The sequence below is a fragment of the Diabrotica virgifera genome, chromosome 3 (genome assembly GCF_917563875.1).
Source record: "Diabrotica virgifera virgifera chromosome 3, PGI_DIABVI_V3a".
Taxonomy (NCBI): domain Eukaryota; kingdom Metazoa; phylum Arthropoda; class Insecta; order Coleoptera; family Chrysomelidae; genus Diabrotica; species Diabrotica virgifera.
The window spans coordinates 236,048,148-236,073,119 of NC_065445.1; the positions used below are offsets into that span (position 1 = coordinate 236,048,148).

The following is a 24,972-nucleotide window of genomic DNA, read 5'->3' on the forward strand; positions in this document are numbered from 1 at the left end:
CTGTGAAATAAAAAAAAGTATCTGTGAGATATTACAGACTAAATTTTATTCATTGTTTTAAAAGAATTTGATCGATTCCACACGTTAAGTCGGCTAAGTGATCCCTGTACGCTGTGCGTAAGAGACTTTTCAAAAATGATCCTATAGCCATGCACCCGATTGCGATTGTGTGTTTTCGGCAAGCCGTCCCCAGATTGAAGATTTGCTTGTAGTAAGAAGCTATGGAATATTAGTCGATAGACAACCAATTATATATTTTTTCTACAACCACTATTCAAAGTGCACTTTTCTGCACGGTTTTATGTTAGCAAACTTGATATTTTCTCACAGTATAAGATATTTGACATTAGTGTGCAGAAAAGTGACGTTTCTGTGCCGCAAAGTGACGTTTCTGTGCCGCAAAGTTCTTTTCTGCACAGCTGACTACCTCATTCTGAGTAACGTTATATTCTGTTTACATCCGTGGACTACCGCATTCTGAGTAACGTTATATTCTGTTTACATCTGTGGTTAAACTTTAGACAAATATATAACCTATAAGACAATTATTATATTTAACTATAGCATAGAAACTAAATTATGGATGTTACAACTGTTTTATTTTACAATTTTATTCTTATTAAACATTTTATAATTATCAAATAACCAATAAGGATTTAGCAACCTGTGCAAGAGACGTCGAATGAAGTAGGTTTTGTGTAAATCCGTGACTGCATAAAAATATAATGTCAATAATGTGTAATAATTGTTTAAATTTAAACAAATTAAGGCAGTGCATTAATTTTTTAACTGATTTCTGTGCAATTTATTTAGGTGTAAGGAATTTAAATTGATTAGTAGGTATTAATTAAATACAGTTTAAAATTTATCACATAGGTACCTATTATAATTAATCGTCGTTTGGAAATTGTGATTTTTATTTTTAGGAAAAACTGTGCTTGTAGAAAAAGTATAGTGTGAAACACGTGCAGAAAGGTAATTTCTCACTCGTTTGAATTGCGGCACTCGCTTGCGCTCGTACCGCAACTTTTCAAACTCGTGAGAAATTAGTACCTTTCTGCACTTGTTGCACAATATACTATTCCGTATTTATTTGAATGGCAAGTGCGACAGAAACCAATCTGGCGAGCGGTGATCTGCAAACGATAGCAAGGCACGTACCTAAGCGCGCCCGGGATAAAATTATGAAAGAAATTAGGTAGTTTTACGTCGTTTAATGATTGATATCGTAATTGCTTAAGTTGCTAGGAATTACCATTTAGGGGACAGGATGAATCGGAGGGTTCGTTACATAAAGTTAATTATGGAGAACAAATAAAAAATTTTAACAAATTTTCTAATTTACTTTCTGACTAAGTAGAAGACATTTAGCGGCGTACCTAAAACAGCACAGAATGAAAGAATCAATTACTAGTTACATTTCAATGCTTTTCGGTAGAAGTAGACGAAACTACTGATAGAGGTAACATGTCATTACGTCACGTCTAATGTTTATGAGAGGTTTTTAGGTTTTCAGACGTGAGTGTAGAAGCCATAAAGCAGAATATATTTTTGGTGTTTTAAAGGACATATTAACATTTTTTTAATATTAAAAATAAATTGGTAAGGCAAATTTATGACGGCGCTGCCTTGATGTCCGGTGAATTGTATAGTCTCCAGGCAAAAGTTAAAACTATTGCACCAGGCAAAACTATTATTTACTCAATGTTATAAGTCATTGACTTCTTTGACGATGCAAAATTTAAAAGTTACGCCAAAAAATTTTCAAAACATTTATTAGACAAGTTCACTAAAAATTATCATCATTCTTTAATCAAATAAAATAAGAAAATGGATTAACAGGTTTATATGCTGATCCAAATATTTTCAGAAGTTGGGATGAGTTACAAAATATGTATAATTGTATATACTTACTGCAATTCTTTAGGTACAACAAACTGTTCCCGAAATTATTGAATTATTGTGCTCAAATATTGTCAAATTCTGCCTCAAATGAACGGGATTTCTCTTGTCTCAAAAGGGTCAAAACGTATTGTCGAAACAGCATGAAAAAAGAGAGAAAGAGAGAATGTCAAACTTGTCTTAAATTTTAAATGTCAATGGAAAAAAACTCTAAAATCTGTCCAAAGCAATAACAAATTTTACAATGACGTTATAACCCATTTTGCCACTTCGAAACAACATAGACTAAATATACTTAATTTATAAACAGGTTTAGGTTCTAAATTTATAGGAAAAAACAAAAATAAAACAAAAAATAAAACAAAAAAAAACAAAAAAAAAAGCAAAAAAAAATAAAAGAAATAAAAAGAAACATAAACCAAAAATCTCCTATGAAATTGAAGACTTTTAATTAGATGTCATACCTATCTGACGAGACAAAACCTTGCTGACCCTGTCCCTAAAGCCACGAGCCGCCATTGACCGACATATTCTGGTGCAAAAGTTAAACGTGCTACAACAGTGAAACAATATCAGGTATTCTGGCTCTGATTTCAAATTCACTTAATCTGTTTCTACTGGAATTAGCACTTTACGAACCGAACATTACTGGCCACTGGCCGTGGAAAGATCATTTGGCAGTTATCTATCTATAATAATATGATGAGAACGCAAAGTCTGCAGATATAGTTAAATTTTATCTGCGGAATTTGTGCACTTGGAAAGTCCTAGAACTGGTCTTCTTGTGTATCCTCCGCACTCTCTATACCTTCTTAAAGCTCTTAGAACGCTGGATTGGTGGATGCCCATAACATCAGCAAGATATTGCTGCGATCGTCCATCTCCGTTTAAACCTACAATTCTAGAGAACTCATCTCCTCATTAAAAATCCAAGCAGACCTTATGCACAGATCAAATTCTCGAACGGAAATGTCTAAAATAATATTGTGTTTTAACAAAGTTTTGTTTACTGTTTTTTTTTTCTGCAAAAACACGCTTTAACTTGAAATGTTATGAGTTTGTAGACACCTAAAAAAGACGATAGATGAGTATTACATATTGCCGGTCCGGAATATGAATGACGTAGCTGCAAAAAGCCAAATTCCTCAGGAGAGCAAAAAATATTTTTAAATATTTTAAATAGGGATTAAATCAGGAGTAATCGTCTAGGAGCATCGGTATGGCGTTAATTGTTACAATGATGGCTTTTATGTTTTATTAGAAACATAAGGTGTGGATGACACCAGACATATTAGAATGAATGGACGAAAGACGCAAATTGAAGAATAATGCAGAAAAATACAGAGAGGTTGATAAGAACATAAAGCAAATAATAAAGAAGGGCAAAGAATCATGGATTAAAGAACAATGTGTAGAAATGGAAGACTATGAAAGAAAGTATGACACATTCAATATACATAAAAAAGTAAAAGAAATTACAGGAACCCAAAAAAGACATCAAATAAGTCTGCTTAAGGACAAAGACGGAAATATTATTATAGACTTAACAAAAAAAATTAATAGATGGAGTGAATACATAAGAGAATTGTTTGAGGACAACAGAAATAACATTGTCCGGGTAAATGGTGAAACGGGACCTGAAATCCTAAAGTGTGAAGTAGAAATGGTACTTAGAAATTCCAAGACTGGAAGGGCAAATGGACCCGATGAGGTTCCTACTGAATTACTAAAGCTCTTGAATGATGAATCGATAGGTATAATATTGCACTTATACCTATAGAAATACGTAGAGCAGTACGACAGGGATACATTTTGTTACCACTGCTATTTAATGTATACAGTGAAAGCATCTGCCAGGAAGCCCTTTTGCAAGCAAATGAAGGAATCGTAATCAATGGAGAGGTTGTAAATAATATTCGATACGCTGACGACATTGTACTAGTAGCAAGAACAGTAGAAGAATTACAACGATTACTTACAAACATAAATATTGCTTGCAACAATTATGGCATAAACATTAATATAAAAAAAACAAAAAAAGTATATGGTATTCAGTAAAATCATGACACAACCAGCACATATTAGTATAAACTGCATTCAAATTGAAAAATTATCAAGTTACAAGAACTTGGGAACTTTAATAAACGAAACTGGAGACCAAACAATGAATTAAAAAGACGTATCGAAATTGCCAGGGCCACCTTCATAAAGATGAGAAAATTCTTCTGCAACAGAGATATAAGCATCCCTTTACGATTAAGAATGCTAAGAGGCTACGTATTTAACACGCTACTATACGGTGTAGAGGCCTGGATTCTCAAACAGAACAACATAAAAAATATTGAAAGTTTCGAGATGTGGTGCTACCGTCGGATGCTGAAGATAAGTTGGGTTGAAAGAATTACAAACCTTGAAGTAATACGAAAGATATGAGGAGACCCAGAAATTTTGTTAACGATAAAACGAAGAAAACTCTAGTATTTGAGTCACCTGATGAGAGGTAATAAATACGCATTACTTCAAAATATAATCCAAGAAAAAATAGAAGGAAAACGGAACCAAGATCGTAGAAGAATGTTATGGTTGCGGAATTTGAGAGAGTGGTTTGGCTGCACCACTAATGAACTTTTTAGGTCAGTTGTAAACAAGGTCAGGGTAACATTGATGATTTCCAATCTCCGATAGGAGTGGCAAAAGAAGAAGAAAATGTTTATCCCTAACGGTTCGAATTTAATTATCTTAACTTAATCCACCCATTCCAACCCTTTTTACAGTTGCGTCATTTTTTATCAAAAAATTTTTAAATATTTAAAATAGTGATTAAATAAAGAGTAACCGTCCGAAGCATCGGTATGGCGTTTTTTCTTAAAGTGATGGCTTTTAGTTTCATCCCCATTGTTCGAATTTCATTATTTCAATTTAATCCCCTATTTTCAACTCCATCTACGGTTGCGTCATTCTTGATCTGAAAATTTTTCTGTAAGAAAACTACTTTAAATATTCATTATGCCTTTTATTCTTACAGCGGTGGCTCTTATTTTCATCCCTATTGGTCCGAATTTCATTATCTTAATTTAGTCCCCCCATTTTCGACCCTATTTACAGTTACGTCATTTTTCATTTGAAACAAGGTCTAAAAGGGTGCATATTTCAATAACGACTCAACTATCCTGTGATGGCCTAGCACATAGTTACAGTCCTGTCGCTTTTGTATCATCTGTATACAGTATTTTAGAAGTTAATTTCGCAATAAACAGGAATTGACAAAATTTACAGTTACGTCATTCTTATTTCGGACCGGCGATATAACATCCTCCTAAAAATTAAAAATTATTTTTAAACTTTTTTTCTGTTTCAAAAATTATGCGATACTTTTTGTGATTTGTGTATAATAATATTTATATAGATTCTCCGGAAAATCATTGATGAGCAGTGTATTCAAAACAAAAAGTGTAGTATCTGCAAAAACCTGACTATTCCAATACCTACCGATATTCTAATAAATATATCACAAAAGTTAAATTAATGTGATTGTTATTGTTTTGTTATTTTATAAAACAGTTGCAATTTCTTTTACAAAATAAATATGAAAAAGAGACAAGTAAGTACATCTATAAAGTTTATATTATTATGTTTATAATAGTCTAATACAGTTTTTTATTTTTATCTGATGTTTTGGTGACACTAGTTTTAGTTGATGGTATCATTAGGTATTTCCCGAAATGTTCCTGTACTTCAAATAAGAGTACTGTTTTACCTGTTTTGAGAAGCTCTCCCAATATTTCGTTATATTTGTCACTAATGTATTCTTTTCGTTTCTGATTCAACTGTAGTGGTTGTATGCCTGTTGTGTCTGTTGTTTTCTGTACAAACTGTTTCTTCTCTTCATCATAGTGTATCTTCACTTCTTTTTTAAACTATGAGATTTTTTTTCATATGTTAGCGTTTGTTACTTTCCTCCACCCAAGTGCTTCTGTTGCAGCGTTATGTTATATGTCTGTGGCGTTATGGCAAAAGGTAATATGTCCAAATTCCTATTTGTTGGCAAATGATAAAAACAACTTTTCCTGTTAATAATAAATCGTTGCAGTCCAATATGTGAACCAAATAGTATTAGACAAAAATATATGGAAAGCATTATATAAAGTTTGTATTTTCAAAAAAAATTTATATCATAGGAGGGGGGAAATCGAAGGGGAAAAATCATATCAACTTTTGCCATTTCTTTTTAATTTGAAAAAAACAACTTGTCCTGTTAATATAAAATCGTTTCACTCGAATATGTGAACCAAATCGTAGTAGACAAAAATATATGGACAGCAATATGTAAATTTTTTACTTTCACATACAATTTATTACATAGGAGGGTGAAAATCGGAGGGGGAAAACATATCAACTTTTGCCAACTTTTTTTATTTTGCTATGACATATCAAAATAAGGAGATTGATAACAATTACAAAATAATTTGCAAACTTAAGAAAACAAATATGTATTGTATTGATACATAGTAAGTAAATAGTATAAAAGATAAAACTAATTAGTATCAATATTTACAAATTATTCATTTTACTATCACTTGATATGTAACATATCATGTTCTGGCTACTTAAGCTTTTCTTAATTTTGACATATCAACTTATGCCACTTCATATAACACCTTCATCTTTCACGTAGGCACATATCTTCTTATGCCACTTTGTTAAACATCCTTTTTACAGTTTTTATCAATTAAAAACCAAAAACACGATTTTTTGGACATATCGCCTTCTGCCATCAGACCACAGATGTAATTATGTTATTTTTTAGCTCTCTCGGTGTTACTCGGTGTTATGATTACTTATCTTCTAATATTGCTATTCTAGCATATTTGATTATTATTATTCTCAGCATAATATTCTTCTCTAATATTATATTATTTCTGTATAAGTATTCCGTGAATTCCGTATTTAGTCCTTTAACTCTAATTGTTGTTTGTGTTAGTGTCAATCTCTTGAGTGTGATGTATTTCGTGATAATTCTTTATTCTACTTAATTTTGACAGTACTATACTACAATCACAATAAAGATACACTAGAAATAATGAACCCAAAACACGTTAAATGTTACGAGGAACACTCCCGAATCAGGATTTACAATGTATAAACTTTGTAACTCAGGAATTAGGATTTAAAATAGGTATTATTATGTATCTCTTTATCAATCAAAGATAGAGTAAAAATTTTAATTTTTTATATAACGCGGGCACATAAATTTGATACACCCTGTATATTGATTTGTAACTATTTGGTAGAAGGTAGCTTTTACGCAGTGGGTTTCTCCTTAATGAGTTTTTCCTGAAGACTTAAAGACATTTGTAAATACAGTGAAGTGAAATGACAATTTATTTCGGATTATAATTTAAAAAGATTGTTTGTTACGGGAAAGGTAAAATCCACAGGTAATTTTAATTATTAGTTTTTAGAAAAATAAAGGTAGAGAGATTTGGAATTTTAAGGCTGTTTGTTTAAACACAAGAATTTTTGTATAATTTCCGAAAAGTGATTAGTTTGAGTAAAAGTATTGTTTGAAATAATGCCTGGGTTTTTCGAAAGGAAAAGAGAAATGTTTCTGATTGGCTTGGCAATTTGGAAGGGGGAAAGAGAGGTTTTGAGTATTCAGACAGTTTGGAAAAGAAAGATGATTGTGTGGTCGGTATCCGAGAAGGGCAGTCGAAAGTTTTCGCGTATAGTTCAGAAGCAAGTACTAGTGGTTGTTTGATAGTGGAGAGTAGCTGAAAAGTGGAACGAGAGACAAATCAAATTGAGAAGAAAAACCTCTTTGATTCTGTAAAGTCCAAGAGAGTAAGTTACAAGAACTATAGTTATTAAAATTATTTGTGACACTAAGTAAAAAATATACTTGGGTCTCCGGAGATTTTTATTAACCCGCCATTGCACGCGCTATGAGGGAATCCCTCACCATATTTGTTTATAACCAATGAAATTGTGTAAACTAGTACGATAACCTTAAGCACCCAGGAATGCCTTTAGCATGGTTCATGAGAGGGTATGAAAAAGTTATAGATTATTTCAGGCGGTCAGTGTGCTGTGTGATAGTTGAAAGAAGAGACATCCCTCTTCAAGTGAGGGAATTCCTCACTGCGCGTGCAATCACGGTGAAATCACGTTTCTGTTATCTCAAAGAAACTTTTAGGTTTTTATTTAATATTTAGGTAGGTTTAATTAAAATATTATTGTTTGGATTAGGTTAGGAACAGTGGCACAGCGTGGGGGGGGGGGGGTTTGGGGGTTAAAATCCCACCCATAGCGTATAGAAATATATATAAAAGAAGGTAGGAAAATGTAACGTGTCTTTCACAAATAAAACAAAAAACTTTTGGTGCCCAAGCATACCCCCCTCCCCCCAGAGGAAAATTCTAGGTGCACCACTGGTTAAGAACCCATTTTTAAATTTACCTATTCTAATTGGGAAATAAGCCACAATTTAACTTGAAAAATTGATTTTATTGACGTTTCGAATTCCACCTCGGACGTCGTTATCAAAATATAAAATATTAATAGTTAATTACAAAAATGCCACAAAGCTTCAGAACAGTTGTTAATTTTAATTTGTATTTTTAGTAAAATAAATTCGCGTAAAGAACGTTAATTTCTTCAGTGGCTTGCTGAAATTGAAAATTAAGAAAACTTGCTTTTGATCTATATTATTTTTACTTTTGTTTTGTTAAATTAATAAAAAAAATGGTTTACGAGACTTTCTATAATATGTGAGTACAACCCATTTTATATTTATACATGTTGACATTCATTTTTCCTCGAAATAAGTCGAATTTATGTAGGTGAGGGCGACGCTCATACGCGTGCAACCACGTCACAATAAAAGACGCGTGTAACGGCGGGTTAAGAGAAAGAGAGGAGAGAGTTTTGGAGTTTATTGAACGAGTACTGGTCAAAAGCGGCCTGGCTTGTGTTTTGGAGAAATAGTTGCTGCTATGCTGCTGGATTGATGCTGAGAACGGAGAGGGCTTTGATTGGTAGCCTAACATAATCAACAAGGAAGAGCTGTTTGGGTCAAGAGGAGACATCATTGTGTGTGAATCAAAAAGGTCAGTCAATAACTTGTGTGATAGATGTTCTTTATAATCAGAAGTTAAAATATTTGCGTAAAAGCATATGAATTAAAGTTCTAACATTTCAAGAATTTAATAGGAAGTATAAGTAGTTTTGCAAATATCTAAATTTGTTTGTTTAGCTTATTTTATAAATGGTATCAGGAACAAAGCGACAAATATTTGTTTAAATTAGATTAATTATATGGTAAAAGTTTCATTTGGACAATTATGCCCACGGCCCACAGGATTTAATTGATAGATTTTCAGAGCATTGCTTTTGATAATAAAGGTATTTGTATGTGCTTATTTATGATTTTTCTATTTATTTCCTTTTCCTATTTTATCCCGATAAGGATCAACTAAGAGATACTGAAGCCACGAGAAAGGATTATAATCTAAGATAGGTCTGGATCCCGCGTATGAAAAAAAAAGTTGATTAATAGCAAGCTGAGAATTTGTTAATAGCTTAAGGGTGTCTAGTCGAATAAACATTGATATGTGTGAACACTGGAACAGGGGCAGTTTTAATTGTGGAACAGGTAAAAAATTTGGAACGGTCACAGCACGAAAACGGCACATTTATTTTGTCCGACAGAACAGACTTAAACTCTTCGAACAGAGATTAAACTCTCATGCAAAAATCAGACTGCTGTTTATCACCAAATGGGCGTTTTAATGAGTGGAACATGTAGAATATGTCAAATGACAGGAATTATGACAGGTAATAAATAGCAGTCTGATTTTTTCATGAGAGTTTAATCTCTGTTCGGAGAGTTTAAGTCTGTTCTGTCGGACAAAATAAATGTGCCGTTTTCGTGCTGTGACCGTTCCAAATTTTTAACCTGTTCCACAATTAAAACTGCCCCTGTTTCAGTGTTCCCATATATCAAAGTTTATTTGACTAGACACCCTTAACCTTCGGAGTACGAAGATTATTTGACTTACTTATATTACGAAGATGGGTCAAGCGTGACCCATTCTCATTTTATTTATAAGGATGTTTTAAATAGTCAGTATTATTAAACAGTATCTTTAATTTAATAAAAAACAAAGAAAATCCTAAATTATTGTCTTTAAATTTTTTAAGATGGTTACCCATGGGCATATACTAGTTCGCTCCCGCGGCCAGATTTTAATACCTTACAGAAAACGGGCATAGGTAAATTTGCTCCGGCCATATATTTGAATACAGTGGAACCTCGATAAGTCGGATTAATCGAGACTGCGGCCGATCCGAGTTATCGAAAATCCGAGTTAGCCGGAGAATATGGTAAAAATTAATAAAACACGGTATACTTACAGATAAACTCCATTATAATTGCAAAAACATGAAATACATAAAATATGCACAATACATCTAAATTACGTACAGTTGTATACAGTGTTGTTTATTTCTTGGTAAAAAACTTGGTCAAAGTGAAAAAATGTTTGTTTTGTCTGATGTAAATCGGTTCGGCTCAGCCGGACTTCCGGGTTATCGGAGGCCGACTTATCGGGGTTCCACTGTACGTATACCCGTAAACAGAGACGGCTGCGATTTACGTGTACCTACAAACATATTGAAAATATTCTTCGAAATCCGAAAACCGGGTCAGGACTGACCCGGCATCATAGATGTTACGTAGAGGAAAAACTGTAATTTGCATGTTCACGAATTATAAACGAAAAAATAGATTGAAGCAAATAAGGAGAACTTACGATTAATCGGATTTGTAAAAAAATTATTTCATAAAATATTAAGAAATAACTGAATTTCGGGTCACGCTTGACCCAGTCTTCGTACTCCGAAGGTTAAGCTATTAACAAATTTTCAGCTTGCTATTAATCAACTTTTTTTTCATACGCAGGATCCAGACCTAAGATAATATTAGTTAATTTTTATGACAAAAAGCAACCTGAGATTTTTTATTAATTGTTTATGTATGATTTGCGTCAATTCAATAATTAATTAAATAAATACTCAATTAAAATAAAAGTAATAGAAAGCAGATCATAACAGTATATATAATATGTACACTGTAAATCATTATTTATGAGTGCTACTTGTAACATTCAGCGTGTCTTGGTTTGTTTATTTCTAGTGCATCTTTACTGTGATTTTAGTATAGACTATAATCGCTACCTATTTCTGATAAGTTGACACATTACAGTCGATAATTTCTGATGGATCTATGTATATTGGAAACAGTTCCTGGGCAAATTAAGGAGTGGATAGGGTAGTTCTCTGCTTACCACAGCTGGTCCCAAGCCCGGATAAAATGTGCAGAAGACTGGCAATCAATAGCAAAAGAAAATACTGCTAAAAGAAATAAGAAGCCTCGGAACCTGATTGATACTATGAAAATTAACACAGCAAGATATAATGCAAGAAAAATGTATCCAAAACCCAGATGAGATTTAGTATTGAAACCTTATATTGCTCAGAAAAAAAGACCAAGAAATATCCAAAGTGCTGAATGAGAAACAAATAGGACTTCAAAAGAAAAGGACAATCAAAATAGATGTATATTGCACATCCATCTACACAGTTCTTCCCTTTAAATTCAGTGATGATTCAAAATGAAATAAAATCAAATAAAAATAGATGTTTCATTTTTAATCATAAAAATTCCAATATCTACTCTAGGTCTTATTTGTTTTAGACTGGAAGACCCATTGCCTTGGACAGATTTATTAGAAAAAGATCTATATCTGATTTTGAAACTCATGAAAGTACAATTGATGATGATCCTTTCGATAATGCAGAATCACATGATGAGAGCTTCCATTATGTTAACATAGCCAGAGAAAGGTTTTTTCATAATAACTATCGCAGTATGTAAGTGAAAATAAATATTATCTAGTCTATGTCATATTATGTATAAGTTTTTAGTTTGTGAAAACTGTCATTATAAATAGCAGTGCATGAAGGATTTAGAGTGTGCGTGAATTAAAAATGTATTTTAAATGGGATTTACTTTTTCGCACTGTTTTTGACACCCTTTTATATAAGCAAATATCCTTAAATTTCGCGTTGTCATGGTGATGACATGTGAGCAATAAATTACAACAAAAGTTTTGACAGTTTTGTGGTTTGAAAGAAGTTAGAATTTTTAAATATCAAAATTCTAAAACTTGTAGAATAGAAATGAATTCCAGTGACGAAGAGTTGCAGTTTTTTATTTGTTTATCGTAGGTGAAATATCTATTTTATGAAACTGTGCGTGAAGTACTTTTTACGAATTTACGCGATGTATAGCGTAACAACATCTCTAAACATCGGTGCGTTAGCAAAAATCATATTTCACCAACTGTTTCATAAATAACTATTATGGTTTCAATATAAACTTTATATTTTATTTTCTTAAGGTGCCGAGACCGTTTGTCGATCGTTGGCTCTCATGTTGCCCAGAATATTAACAATCACTGTCTTATTTACAGCCGCACGAAATAGTTCAGTGCTAGTTTTCCCAAACCATTGGCGTAGATTTTTATGCCAAGAAGTTGTACGGCGGCCCACACTTCTTTTTCCCATTATTTTACCTTGAATGACAAGGTGAAGTATGTCATATTTTTCTGGGTGACGCATTATATGACCAAATTATTCCAATTTGCGCCTTTTAACCGTGTTCACTACTTCGCAACTTTTATTCAAACGTTGCAAAACCCTTTCGTTTGTGACTCTTTCTACCCAGCTGATCTTCAGAATACGGCGGTAGACCCACATCTCAAATGCTTCTAGGTTTTTTAAAAGCGATTCTGTCAGGGTCTATGCTTCAACCCCGTAAAGTAGTACTGGGAATATATAACATCGAACCATTCTAATGAGAAGTTCCAAATTTAGATCATGACTGCACAGGATTTTCTTAAATTTCATAAAACTTGTTTTTGCTTTGGCAATTCTACTTTTTATTTCTGCACTAGGGTTCCAGCTTTCATTAGTATGAGTACCCAGATACACAATATTACTTACTCGTTCAATCGAGTCATTACCGATTTTTACGTTATAGTTATTATTATTTACGGCTGCCTGTTTAATAATAACCATAAACTTTGTTTTTCTTGCGTTGCGTTTGAGTCCATATATCGCGCAGAATGCCACCATTCGGTTCAATAACGCTTGAAGATGTTCAATTGATCCTGTCAGTAACAAAGTGTCATCTGCGTATATGATATTGTTCATAAGCATACCATTAGTGAATATTCCGTCTTTTGCGTTTTCCAACACTTCATTTAAGATTGTTTCAGCGTAAAGATTAAACAACATTGGTGACAATATACAGCCTTGTCGAACTCCACATTTGATTGTTACTTCTTCAGGGCACTGATTCCCAACCCTAACACATGCAGCCTGGCCCCAATACAAATTTGCGATTAGCGATTTGCGATATATTTTATGGTTAACATTTATATCTGGAATTCTATATTATAATATATTTTTTTATTTAGGAATCAATCAGCCGTTCCATGATCTTAAATAGCTAAAACTAAATTTACGTGCATAGAAATCGGCCCACTTAAAAATTTGGTCATATTTGATGTCTCATATTTCCTAAACCTGGTGGCCGATTTAAGTGATTTTTTAAACATTTTATAGCCTGATCCTTTATCAATACCACTGTAATAGCATTGTTGCAAAAAAGGTAAATTTCCATTGTATACCGGGCGTACAAATCAAACTGTGTTTTTTTTTAAGTTCGGATCACCCTGTGTAAGATGCTAGCCTTTATAAAATACTGAAATTGAAACCCAACTATAGCCACAGGTTTTTTTAACATTCTTTTTTTGATTCATTCATTTAAGTTGGATAATAAAAAAGTTTGGTACTTTAACATCTAGACATGTTCTTCATCAATACACGGTGTGTTTAAATAAGTGTGACAAACTCTAAGGGGTAATGCTGCATGAAAAAATAATGACAGTTGTCTTTATAAACGTATGTCCGCCAATGTTTCGTTTTCGAGATACGGAATGTTGAAATTTTTCTTACAAACTGACGATTTATTTTATTGCTTTAAAACCAGTTGAGATATGCCAATGAAATTTGGTGGGTTTTAAGACGTAGTTATTGCACATTTTTTAACATACAATTAAGAATTTAATATTCACCACTAGCGCGCGTACGGGTAATATGACCAATCATATTACCCGTATGCACTCTAATGGTGAATATAAAATTCTTAATTTTATGTAAAAAAATCCGCGATAACAATTTGTAAGAAAAAAATCAACATCCCGTATCTCGGAAACGAAACATTTGCGGACATACGTTTGTAAAGTCAACTGTCATTATTTTTTCATGCAGAATTACTCCTTAGAGTTTGTGGCACTTATTTAGAAACACTGTGTATCGATGAAGAACATGTCTAGTTGTTAAAGTACTTAACTTTTTTATTATTCAACATAAACGAATGAATCAAAACACAGAATGTTAAGAAAACCTGAGGCTATAGTTGGGCTTTAATTTCAGTATTTTATAAATGCTAGAATATTCCACAGGTTGATGCGAACTTTGAGAAAAAAACAGAGTTTGATTGGTACACCCGGTATACAATGAAGATTTACCTGTTTTGCAACAATAATATTACAATGGTATTGCATAAGAATCAGGCTATAATATGTTCAAAAAATCACTTAAATCGGCCAACAGGTTTAGGAAATATGAGACATCAAAAATGAGCAAATTTTTAAGTGGGCCGATTTCTATGCAGGTAAGTTTATTTTTATATGCCTCTTTAACAGAATTTACGTAGGCTAGCCCATTCGCTGCCTATCGAAGAGGTTAGAACTTAGCTGGAAGCCATTTTGTTGAATGGCACGTGACTGAAATAACCATATCACGCGCCGGCGAGTGATCGGCAGCAAATGGGTTAATGACATATTTGTGTCACTTCAAATCAAAATTTATTCAGGGGTACGCTATAATAATCTTTATCGCCAACCGTCACTAAAGTCATTCATTATTGTACTCATTTGCCGCCATTTGCGGCAGTAAAGTAACACTTTATTGTACTGAAAGAAGAATTTTACTTTACTTGCCGCGACTAATCAAATCAACTGAGATTGAATGTAAGTGGTCGATGGCAGTAATCAATTTTATTTGAGTGACCTTAAAATTTATTTACTTTAATTATTAAAAATATCGTACAAAATTTACGTTATTATTAATTAAATTTATGTCAGAAAATCAAATTCTGTAGTGTTTTGCAATTATATTTATAAAACATAAATCACAACTCTACAGATTTAGTAATTAGGTATTCAATATTGATACCTAACAACTATCGATTAAAAATCGAAATCGCCCATCATGCAAGCAAGAGTCTTCTGTCATTACTGTCATACGAAATTTTTATTTTGTGTAAAAGTAAAAGAATTCTTAAATCTTTTAAATTTCGTATTAATGCGAATATAGTATGAAATGGTGTTTTTGTTAATTTTATTATATATAGGACGGTGATAGATATGTAGGTACTGATAATTTGTTAGCAAATATATTTATTTAGATTGTCTACTATGTATTCATCACGGCAAACCAACTTCGCTGCGGCAGGCTACACGCTACACTTCATAAACAATGACGTAACTATTAACGGTATTTTTAATTTTTGGTATTTTACTTTAAGTATTAAAATTAGTATATTATTTAAATATAAATACGATAAAATTGTTTAAAACATATTTATTTCGTTGAAATCATGATAATAGAAGTATAACTTCTATCGTATGTTCAAAGTACACACACACTCTTTTTTCATTAGAAGGATGTAATTAAGTAAGTGTTAATGTTTTTTATGATTTGAGATAAAATTTTGTATGCACCACGTCAGCAAAGACTCTTGATCGAACTCGTCTGTTATTCGCCTTGCTCGCTACGCTCGCTCGGCTCATAATATCAGACTCGTTCGATAAAGAGTCACTTTACTGACCTGGTACATAATTAACTATTTTTTTGGGTCAGTAAATAGTAAGTCCAGTGTGTTACCAGCTTGTTTAGTTTGCTCTATTAATAGACCAGGGCGCATCTGTAAAAATATTAGTATATTTGGATGTTGAGAGGTTACTTATATTTTTTTGCAGAAATTTCTTAAAAATAACTCATATAATAATATTCGATTTATCTCCCCACTCAAAAAGGTCCGGAACATTGTTTAAATAATCAAAATGTCAAAACATTAAGAAACTATTCGATTTTTTTATTCGTTTTTTGATTATAACTTTTACATTTTTCAACCATTTATGCTACACTTAGGACCTTCATATTTCATCCAAAACAACTTTATGGTACATAAAAACAATACTGTAAATTTCACTAAGATTGGTGCAATATATTTTGTAAAATAAATTTTGAAATCCAGCTTTGGCAAAGAAAATTCACTTTTTCAAAATGTTGCAGGACTGAAAATAAAGCAGACATCAAGTTTAGTTTTTTTTGCGTATAAAAGAATACTGTAACTGTCATCAGCAATTTTCAAAATTAAAATCGGTTAACTACCACGGCGTCGGTAATTTTTTTAAATAAACATTAATTTTTGGTGCTACGCGCAGGACAGCGGATGCGTTTGCTCTGATTGGTCATTCCAATGACCTTTGGTAATGATTGATAAATTTTAATTTTTAATACATTTATATATAAATAAATAAATTTGTTTATTTCAAAATAAAAACACATATTCTGCCTTTGACATAACACTTTTTTAGCAAAAATTTTTTGTTCATATATTTCAACTTAGAGGATAAAAGTATATTATTTTTAAACATAATATGCAATTGTTTAACCTTCCGATGGCCAACCTTTTTTTGTTACACGGATGACCAAGGGGGGAAAATGACCCCAGGTTAAAAATGTCAAAAATGACAATTACCAAAAAAGGAAGCATTTTTTATTTTTTTTATGGCATGGACTTTATGTTATTCAGCCAGTCACAACATGAGTATTAGTGTCATGTGTAGTGTTTATGTTGAGTAAGTGTCTTATTACTTTGCAAAGTCGACGTCATTAGCGTAAAACTACTTGGAATTACACATAATAGACGCTATTTTACTATACATCAACTTCAGAATATATTTTTTATTCGTAAAATATAGGGAATTTTTTTATTTCAAAATATGAGGATATGTAGAATGATATTAAAGTCAAACAAAAACATAATGAGTTAAATATTGAAAATACTTTTGAATTTATTAAAGAAAAACTTACGCTGTGGTCACAATTTCCCCCGCTTGGTCATCGGAAAGTTAAACAATATTTAACAAGCAATAATCAAATTGGTTTGATTTTTGTTTAATTAATATATTAAAATACAACAAAATATAGACAAAGAATATAATATATTAGATAAAGATTGGAATAAATTTTGGTGGAAATCAACTTGTGTGAATCGAACATCGCTGTCGGCTGTCCTGCGCGTAGCTCCAAAAATTAATGTTTATTTAAAAAAATTCCTGACTCCGTGGTAGTTAACCGATTTTAATTTTGCAAATTGCTAATGAAATTTAGAGTATTCCTTTATACGTAAAAAATTTCAACTTGCTGTCAGCTTTATTTTCAGTCCTGTAACATTTTGCAAATATGAATTATTTTGCGAAAGCTGGATTTCAAAATTTATTTTACAAAATCTATTTAACCGATCTTAATGAAATTTACAGTATTGTTTGTTTGTATTATAAAGTTTCTCTGGATAAAATATGAAGGTCCTAAGTGTAGCATAAATGGTTGAAAAACGTAAAATTCAAATACTTGTTTTTATTTGTTTTTGAAGTTATACTTCTTTACCGGCGATATGAGGGTGAATTTTTATAAGTTAAAACCTATGATCCCGGCGCATGCGCATTATAACTTTGTTCTGATTGAATGTCCAAATGAAATGTCAAAAATTATTCAATATGGCGGCTGTGGTACAGCTGTAGTTTGATTATTTATGGTTGTTGCGTTTTAAAATTTGTGTGAAAAGAAACAACAAACAAAAGTTAGTTAATAGTTATACTTCCTTTTTAAATAGTTTTCATATACCTATATTTTTGGACTTTTGGACTATTTTGGACAAGGAAAACTCATTCTAATTTGGTAAGTAGTTTTTATTATAATCATATTGTAATTATACATTTGGATTAGGTTGAAATACAGTAGAGCGTCGATTATCCGAACTAATTGGGGGACATAGGTGTTCGGAAAACCGATTTGTTCGGATAATCGAACTACAATATATTGATACATATTTATAGTCATACATATTTATCCACAAGTGAATAAAAGCCATATTTATATACCTACATATTTATTTATATCTTGATAATGACAAATAGCAACTAAACAAAAAAGTGGAGTCTTTGCAACAACATAATTATTTTGGATACGATATTGAAGAAAATTGAAGATATTTTAAGCGTCAATTACTAACGCTTGCTCGGTATTCGAGTGCGGGACGCGGGAGTCGACAGTTCGAATAAGCGGTCGTTCGGTTGATCGACGTTCGGATAATCGACGCTCTACTGTACATTTATTTTCTCAAGAATGGGGATTTTAGAGAGAAATCCCAAATTAGGTCCGATTTTTATTTTTAAATTATGATTTTTTGGCGTAGATTTATTTATCTAGTAGGTATGTAATGCTTTGATTTACATACTTAATTTGATTACCAACAAAAGTTCTACCAATCTTCATCTAATATATTGTTTTCTTACTGTTTTGTTATATTTTAATATTTTCTTTCACAAAATTTAAACTACATAATTTAATTATATTCAAAACAACTGTCAAACAGTAAAACGTTCAGTTACCCTATTTTTCCACATGACAAATAATGTGGAATTGGACGAGTGGGTCTAGGCTTCGATTACGAATCAAAGCGCCCCGAAGGTCACGGGTTTGATTCCCGACGCAAGTTTTTATTTTTTTATTTTTTTATGCATTTTATGATTGTAAGTATATTTGTTATATAATTTTTTTTTTTCAGAAAATGCGTATTTAAAATTTTTGCCAACAATTATTATCGTTCAGAAATCATTTTTTTCTTTGCGGCATTTTTCAATATGTTTGTATGCGTTTTGTTATTTTATTTTTTAAATTTTTGGTATTGCCTTAAAAATCACATAATATGTAGTAGAAGTATAACTTCTTACGTGCGTACAAAGTACACACACATTCTTTTTTTTTACAATTATTGCTATTTTCCAACAAGGATGACAATTTTTAAAATGTTTAGCTAATTCTCTATTGTAGGAAATTTAATTTCGCAACTTTTATGTCAATGCAGCTTTTCTCGGAAATAAATACTTTTAAAGTTATAATCAAAAAACGAATAAAAAATTCGAATTTTTCCTTAATTTTTTGACATTTTGATTATTTAAACAATGTTCCGGACCTTTTTGAGTGGAAGGATAACTCATTTACTATTATATGAGTTAATTCCAAGCAATTTCTACAAAAAAAATATGAGTCATCTCTCAACGTCCATCTCAAAACAGATGCGCCTTGGACTATAGCTACGGTGAACATATGTACTTATTTAAGTAGGACAGTACTTATTTTTAAATATTGTCCTAATATACTTTAAGACCTTTCTAAGGACCCGCGAATGTACTTATTTTTTCTAAAAAATGAATATTTTTATCTTTTACTACTTTTAAACAAATTTCTCTGTATACTGTTCCAGGTATTGCAGCTTTTGTGTCTTGATGGTTTCCAATATTTCCATTCTTTTGTTGACTCTTCCCATGACTTCGTTGTTTGTTACAGGCTCAGTCCATGCTACCTTCAGGTACCTTCACCCACAGTTCAAATGCTTCCAACTTTTTAGTATTCGACGCGTTAATTGACCATGCTTCTATCCCGTAAAGCAGAGTTGAGAAAATATAACACCTTGTCAGCCTAACTCTCAACTCTTAATTATTTCAGTTCTCCTGTACAAACTACCTTTCTCATTTTATTGAAGTTGGTTCTTGCCTTCTCTATACGAACTTTGATTTCTTTGGAGTAATTGTTTGTGTGATTAATTATTGTGCCAAATAGTTGTAGTTGTCAACTTGTTCTAAAGTTTTACCTTTAATTGTCAGGCTTTTATCATTATTTTGGGTTTTTGATATCCTCATAAATTTAGTTTTCTTGATGTTTACTGATAATCCATATTGTTCTCCATACTCAACTATTTTGTTCATTAGCTTTTGGAGGTCTTGGAGGTTGTCCGCTATTATGATAGTGTCGTCCGCATATCTAATGTTGTTAATTGGCGTTCCATTTAGGTACCTTTATTCCTGCTGTTTCTCCCTCAAGAACTTTTTTCATAATTTCTTCAGAGTATGCATTTAATAGTAGTAGTGACAATACACACCCCTGTCGCACTCCTCTTTTAATTTCGAACTCTTCTGATGTGTGTTCGTTAATGCGTATGTGTGATTGCTGTTTATAATATAGATTTGTTATAATTAAAAGGTCATTGTATTGTAATTGTTTTGCTTTGAGGACGTCCATTAGCTCTTTGTGGCGGACTTTATCGAAAGCCTTGCTGTAATGAAACCGACGTACATATCCTGGTTCACATCCAAGCATCTCTGGATAAGTAGTGTAAATCCAAAATGGGTTTCTTCAATATCCATACAAGTGTTACAAAATGTGTAACCTACCTAGAAAACTGGAGTACAAATTTTCATAAATTTAAACTATTCAAAAGCATAGATCTAAAGCGGGCTTCACACTCTTGGAGAAGTTACTTCGCCAAAGTTGTCCGAAGTACCCTCTATACACACTCGTTCTACTTCGCGAGGAAGTGCGATACCGACAAAGATCCCTTTGACCAGACCGACAGAGAATGGAAGTAGAACGAAATGAGGCAAAGTTACACAAGGTGGCCGTCTACACTCTCGTACTTGTTGAACCTCGGTCGACTTCGGCGAGAGTGTGGAGCTCGCATAAGAAGTGAAATAACATGAAACGATGTTTGTTATTCTCTCGACGCTTTTAAATTGTATATCAAGGCAACCATGTTAAACGAAGATCAACTCTTTGACGAACTGGGAATTTTGAAAGACGTGGCTACAAGTGAAAAAATTTCTGAGTGGAACAGAGAAGAAAAAAATAGTCAGTATTGATGGCTTAAAGTTTTTAAGTGTGTAGTGTAGATCAATTAAAACTGAAAAACTTACAAATATTATGCGAATTTATTTTTTGTCTTCCGGGTACTAGTGCGGCTATCGAACGTTTATTTTCTGTAATAAATCATTATTATTGGACGTCGGAAAAGTCACAAATGTCCATATCCACTCTTAAGGCAGCGATGCTGATGTAAGCAAATTTTGATGAGACTTGTATGAAATGTTTCATTTACTTCAGTCGAAGCCGGACCTTCTTAAATTAATTTTAAGTTCAGAAAAATATGAATTATGCAAAAAAACCGGAAGAAGATGCCTCATCTAAAATGCCTCCAGGTGCCTCATCTAAAAACTCTTAATTACAGGCTTGTAACTTTTTCAAAGTTAATGTAATGTGTTATGTTTTTAGTATAACTGATATAATTTTTTATGTTTAGCTACATAGTTTATTTATTTTTAATGCCAAAAAGTTATATTTGTCCAATAACAAGATACATTTTGCGTTTTTAATACATTTTTGTTTTTTGTACTTTTTTTTCTTTAAAAAGATATGGTCACCGTAACTATAGCAGGTGTATAAGACGGAATAAAATATTTGTCTAAGAACTGCCAACTCTAAATCAACCTTGATCTTTTACATCTCTAATTTCTTCTTCTAGTCGATTTCTGAAAATTTCTCAACACAGTCTACCAATACAATAGATAACATCCTACGGAATCTTCTATTATTTTATGCATTTTTCTTGTAATTTTGTTATATAAATAGATCTTAAATAAATTGCTATTTTTTATCCTTTCGAAATTTTTCCGTGTTAAACAGTCGTTACATGTATCAAGAAGTAGGGTTTCTATTATCACTTGTAGGTCTTGTCTTCTTTTTCATACCTTGTAATGCTTGTTTTTTATCAGTTGTGATATAACTTACTACTGCATCCTGCATGCTGCAAAGTTGTGTCTCTTTCATATCCGAGATGGGAAAAATTCGATCTACTCTCATACTCTCTACAGTAAGAGTATCATCGTAATAGTTCTTCCACTCTGTAGGTAACAAAAATTGGCACCAAAAAATAGGTGAAAAATATTCATTAAGGGGTGCAGTTCAATATTCTTAAATAAGGTTAGTAATTCATTCTGCAATTTTTTACCTCCGTATTTAAGCATTTCATAGGTGATATCGTCTGGTCCTGAACTTTTTTTGTTCTTAAGGGACTTTATAAAGTTTCTATTTAAGGGACTTTATGATGTACGGGACTATTTAAAAAGCATTCGCCCACATTTTTACGCCTAAGGCTCTTAAAATAACCTTATTTGACATTTTTAGATTTCCTACTCTATACAGAGAGCACGGAAAGGTTGAAATAAATTCATTTTTTCGTGAATGGGCAATTTTGGAAATTGGTCCCGAAACAGGTCGATTTTTATTTTTTTAATATACGATTTTTTGGCATACATATTATACTAGTGACGTCATCCATCTAGGCGTGATAAAATCTTATTAAATTCTTTATTCAGTAATATAAACTTTAACATAATTATTTATACAGGGTGCCCAAACATTTTGAATTAAATACTCTTTAAGAGGAAAAGAAGAAGGTATGCAATTTATTTAATCCAAAATACATTTTACTGCTGTCAGAAAACAGGAAAAAATATTTAATTGACAATTATTAAATACTGTCCTACGCTTAAATTCAATGGTAAAGCTGCCACCCATCTGCCACTTGGCAGTTTGAACATTTTATTTAAGCGAAAAGCAATGTTTATTTTTCAAATAAACATTTTTTCTGCTGTCTAACAGCAGTAAAATGTTATTTTGAATTAAATAAATTACATACATTGTTTTTTTTGTCTCGATTAATATTTAATAAAAAAAATTTTGTGAACACCCTGTATAGATAATCTTGTTTATGTTTACATAAATAAATAGAGAACTAAGAAACCTTTCAAATGAGCTATCGCACGACTCCTATTCTCATTTAAAAAAATCATCGATTACGTCATCACGCCAAGATGGATGACCTCACTAGTATGATATATAATATCCCAAAAAGTCACAATTTAAAAATAAAAATCGACCTGTTTCAGTGTTTATTTTCAAAACCGCTCATTCATGAAAAAATGAATTTATTCCAACCTTTACGTGCTCACTGTATAACTAATTAATTAATTACACATATTTAAATTGCAGGTTAAAAAATATAATGCTTTCCAACAAATCTATAATCGGGGATAATTTCGGGAATAACAACGTTCAGTTAAAACTCCATGAAATTATAGAGCACTGGCCAGTTGAGGCCAGAAAAAAACCATTATTGCTCAACTCACCAGAAGTATTTTTGGACTTACCAGATTTGAACGCACATTACCGTGAGTAGACTTTCTCAATACGTATTAAATACAGCATTTTCATATTTCTCACAATCAGTTTCGTTTTTAATTTAGTCCTTGGGCGCACCATTAATAGTTAGTTAACCAACAAGTGTATTAATAAGGGCGATTAACAATTGAGATACTTTAACGCGTGAGCGGGCGAGCGCGTTAATATTCGAGATTGTTAATCGCCATTTTAATTCACGAGTTCGTTACAAAACTTTTCCGTCGACCGCACTTTTCAGAAATAAAGATATCTTAGTTTAAATTTTTATTTACTTAACGATAAACAACAATTTTTTCAGCTTTCATTAACTTTGTTCAAAGTTTAATTTTCCTTAGTGGTAGTTTTATTATTGTCAACATTAATATTCGAAATAGTACAATTATGTACTGAAATTAAAGGAAGGTATTGATAAATGATTATCTGCTGTATAGCATTTTGACAAATTTATATTTAAGTCTTCTTGTACCTCTATAAATTCTGTGATAGAAGAAGAAGCGGTGATGCTAAAGGAAGTACTTTGACAAGGTTTAGTGGTATTTTGTCCCAAGAGTTTTTCAGCCGTCTCAAGTTTATTCTGCATAGAATTATCTATATAACCTTTTGCTACAGCAGTCGATTTCCAGCCACCTAGTCTTTTAATAGCTGAAAAGTCTGCACCACTGTCACACAGTATTGAGGCAGAAGAACGTCTAAAACAATGCCCAGTGTAGAGATGCGGGTGCTCTAATTTCAAGAATTTAGCAATAACGGAAGGAATTTTGGAAAACGTATTTATTTATGCCAACTGGCTGTGTGGAACATTTGTTATTTTTATAAAAAATTAAAAATCGTTTATGTGATGTGTGTGCCGGTCTTAAAGAAATATATTTTTTGATCGCATTGAGAATGGTATTTGCTTCGTTATCTACCATGGTAAATATTCTATTTGTGTGTGTTTATGATGCTTTTATTGTGACAAGAAACTTTGACCCCAAGTCTTGAACGTTATTTGTTTCTAATTTCAATAGTTCGTCCTTTCTTAACGCACCAGCCACTCCGAAAATCAATGCAACCTACAAAATGAAATGTTATGAAATACGAGTATCAAATATAAACTTAATTTACTGGTTTACCTTTATCATTAGAAATACGTCGTTAGGAGCATCAGAGATGAATTTCTGGACTTGTTCTTTTTCAAGTGTTTTCGATTTCTTTGGTACATAACCTGTTCTTTTTTCTTGATAAACATAATTAACTTATAATATTTAGATACATCAATATTTGATTTTAAACTTAAGGCAGTGGTGTCATGGTGTGGGAACGCGTGGGAACGCCGTTCCCACGCTGGTTAAGAAAAGAAAAAAAAAATAAATAGAGAATTTAGGTTTTGTAAACAAAAATTAGCAGTGCGTTCCGGCACTGCTAATGTTGCCATGACACCACTGACTTAAGGTTGATTTTAGCATCGAATATTTGGTCCACAAACTTGCTATTCGTCGTTTTTCGGCAATGTTTGAAGAATATATCAACAATACA

At 32.1% G+C, this 24,972-nt stretch overlaps 1 protein-coding gene across 1 annotated transcript in view; it reads left to right on the forward strand.

The window, feature by feature from the left end:
• Positions 1–5,370: 5,370 nt before the first annotated feature.
• The window catches only part of LOC126881604 (protein cortex-like), a 75,641-nt gene continuing 56,039 nt past the window's right edge, over positions 5,371–24,972 (forward strand). Inside the window, exons 1-3 of the mRNA XM_050645965.1 lie at positions 5,371–5,503; positions 11,657–11,832; positions 23,269–23,447. Of these exons, the coding sequence (XP_050501922.1) occupies positions 5,489–5,503; positions 11,657–11,832; positions 23,269–23,447 (370 nt within the window). The 5' untranslated portion in view covers positions 5,371–5,488. The remainder of the gene's footprint in view (positions 5,504–11,656; positions 11,833–23,268; positions 23,448–24,972) is intronic.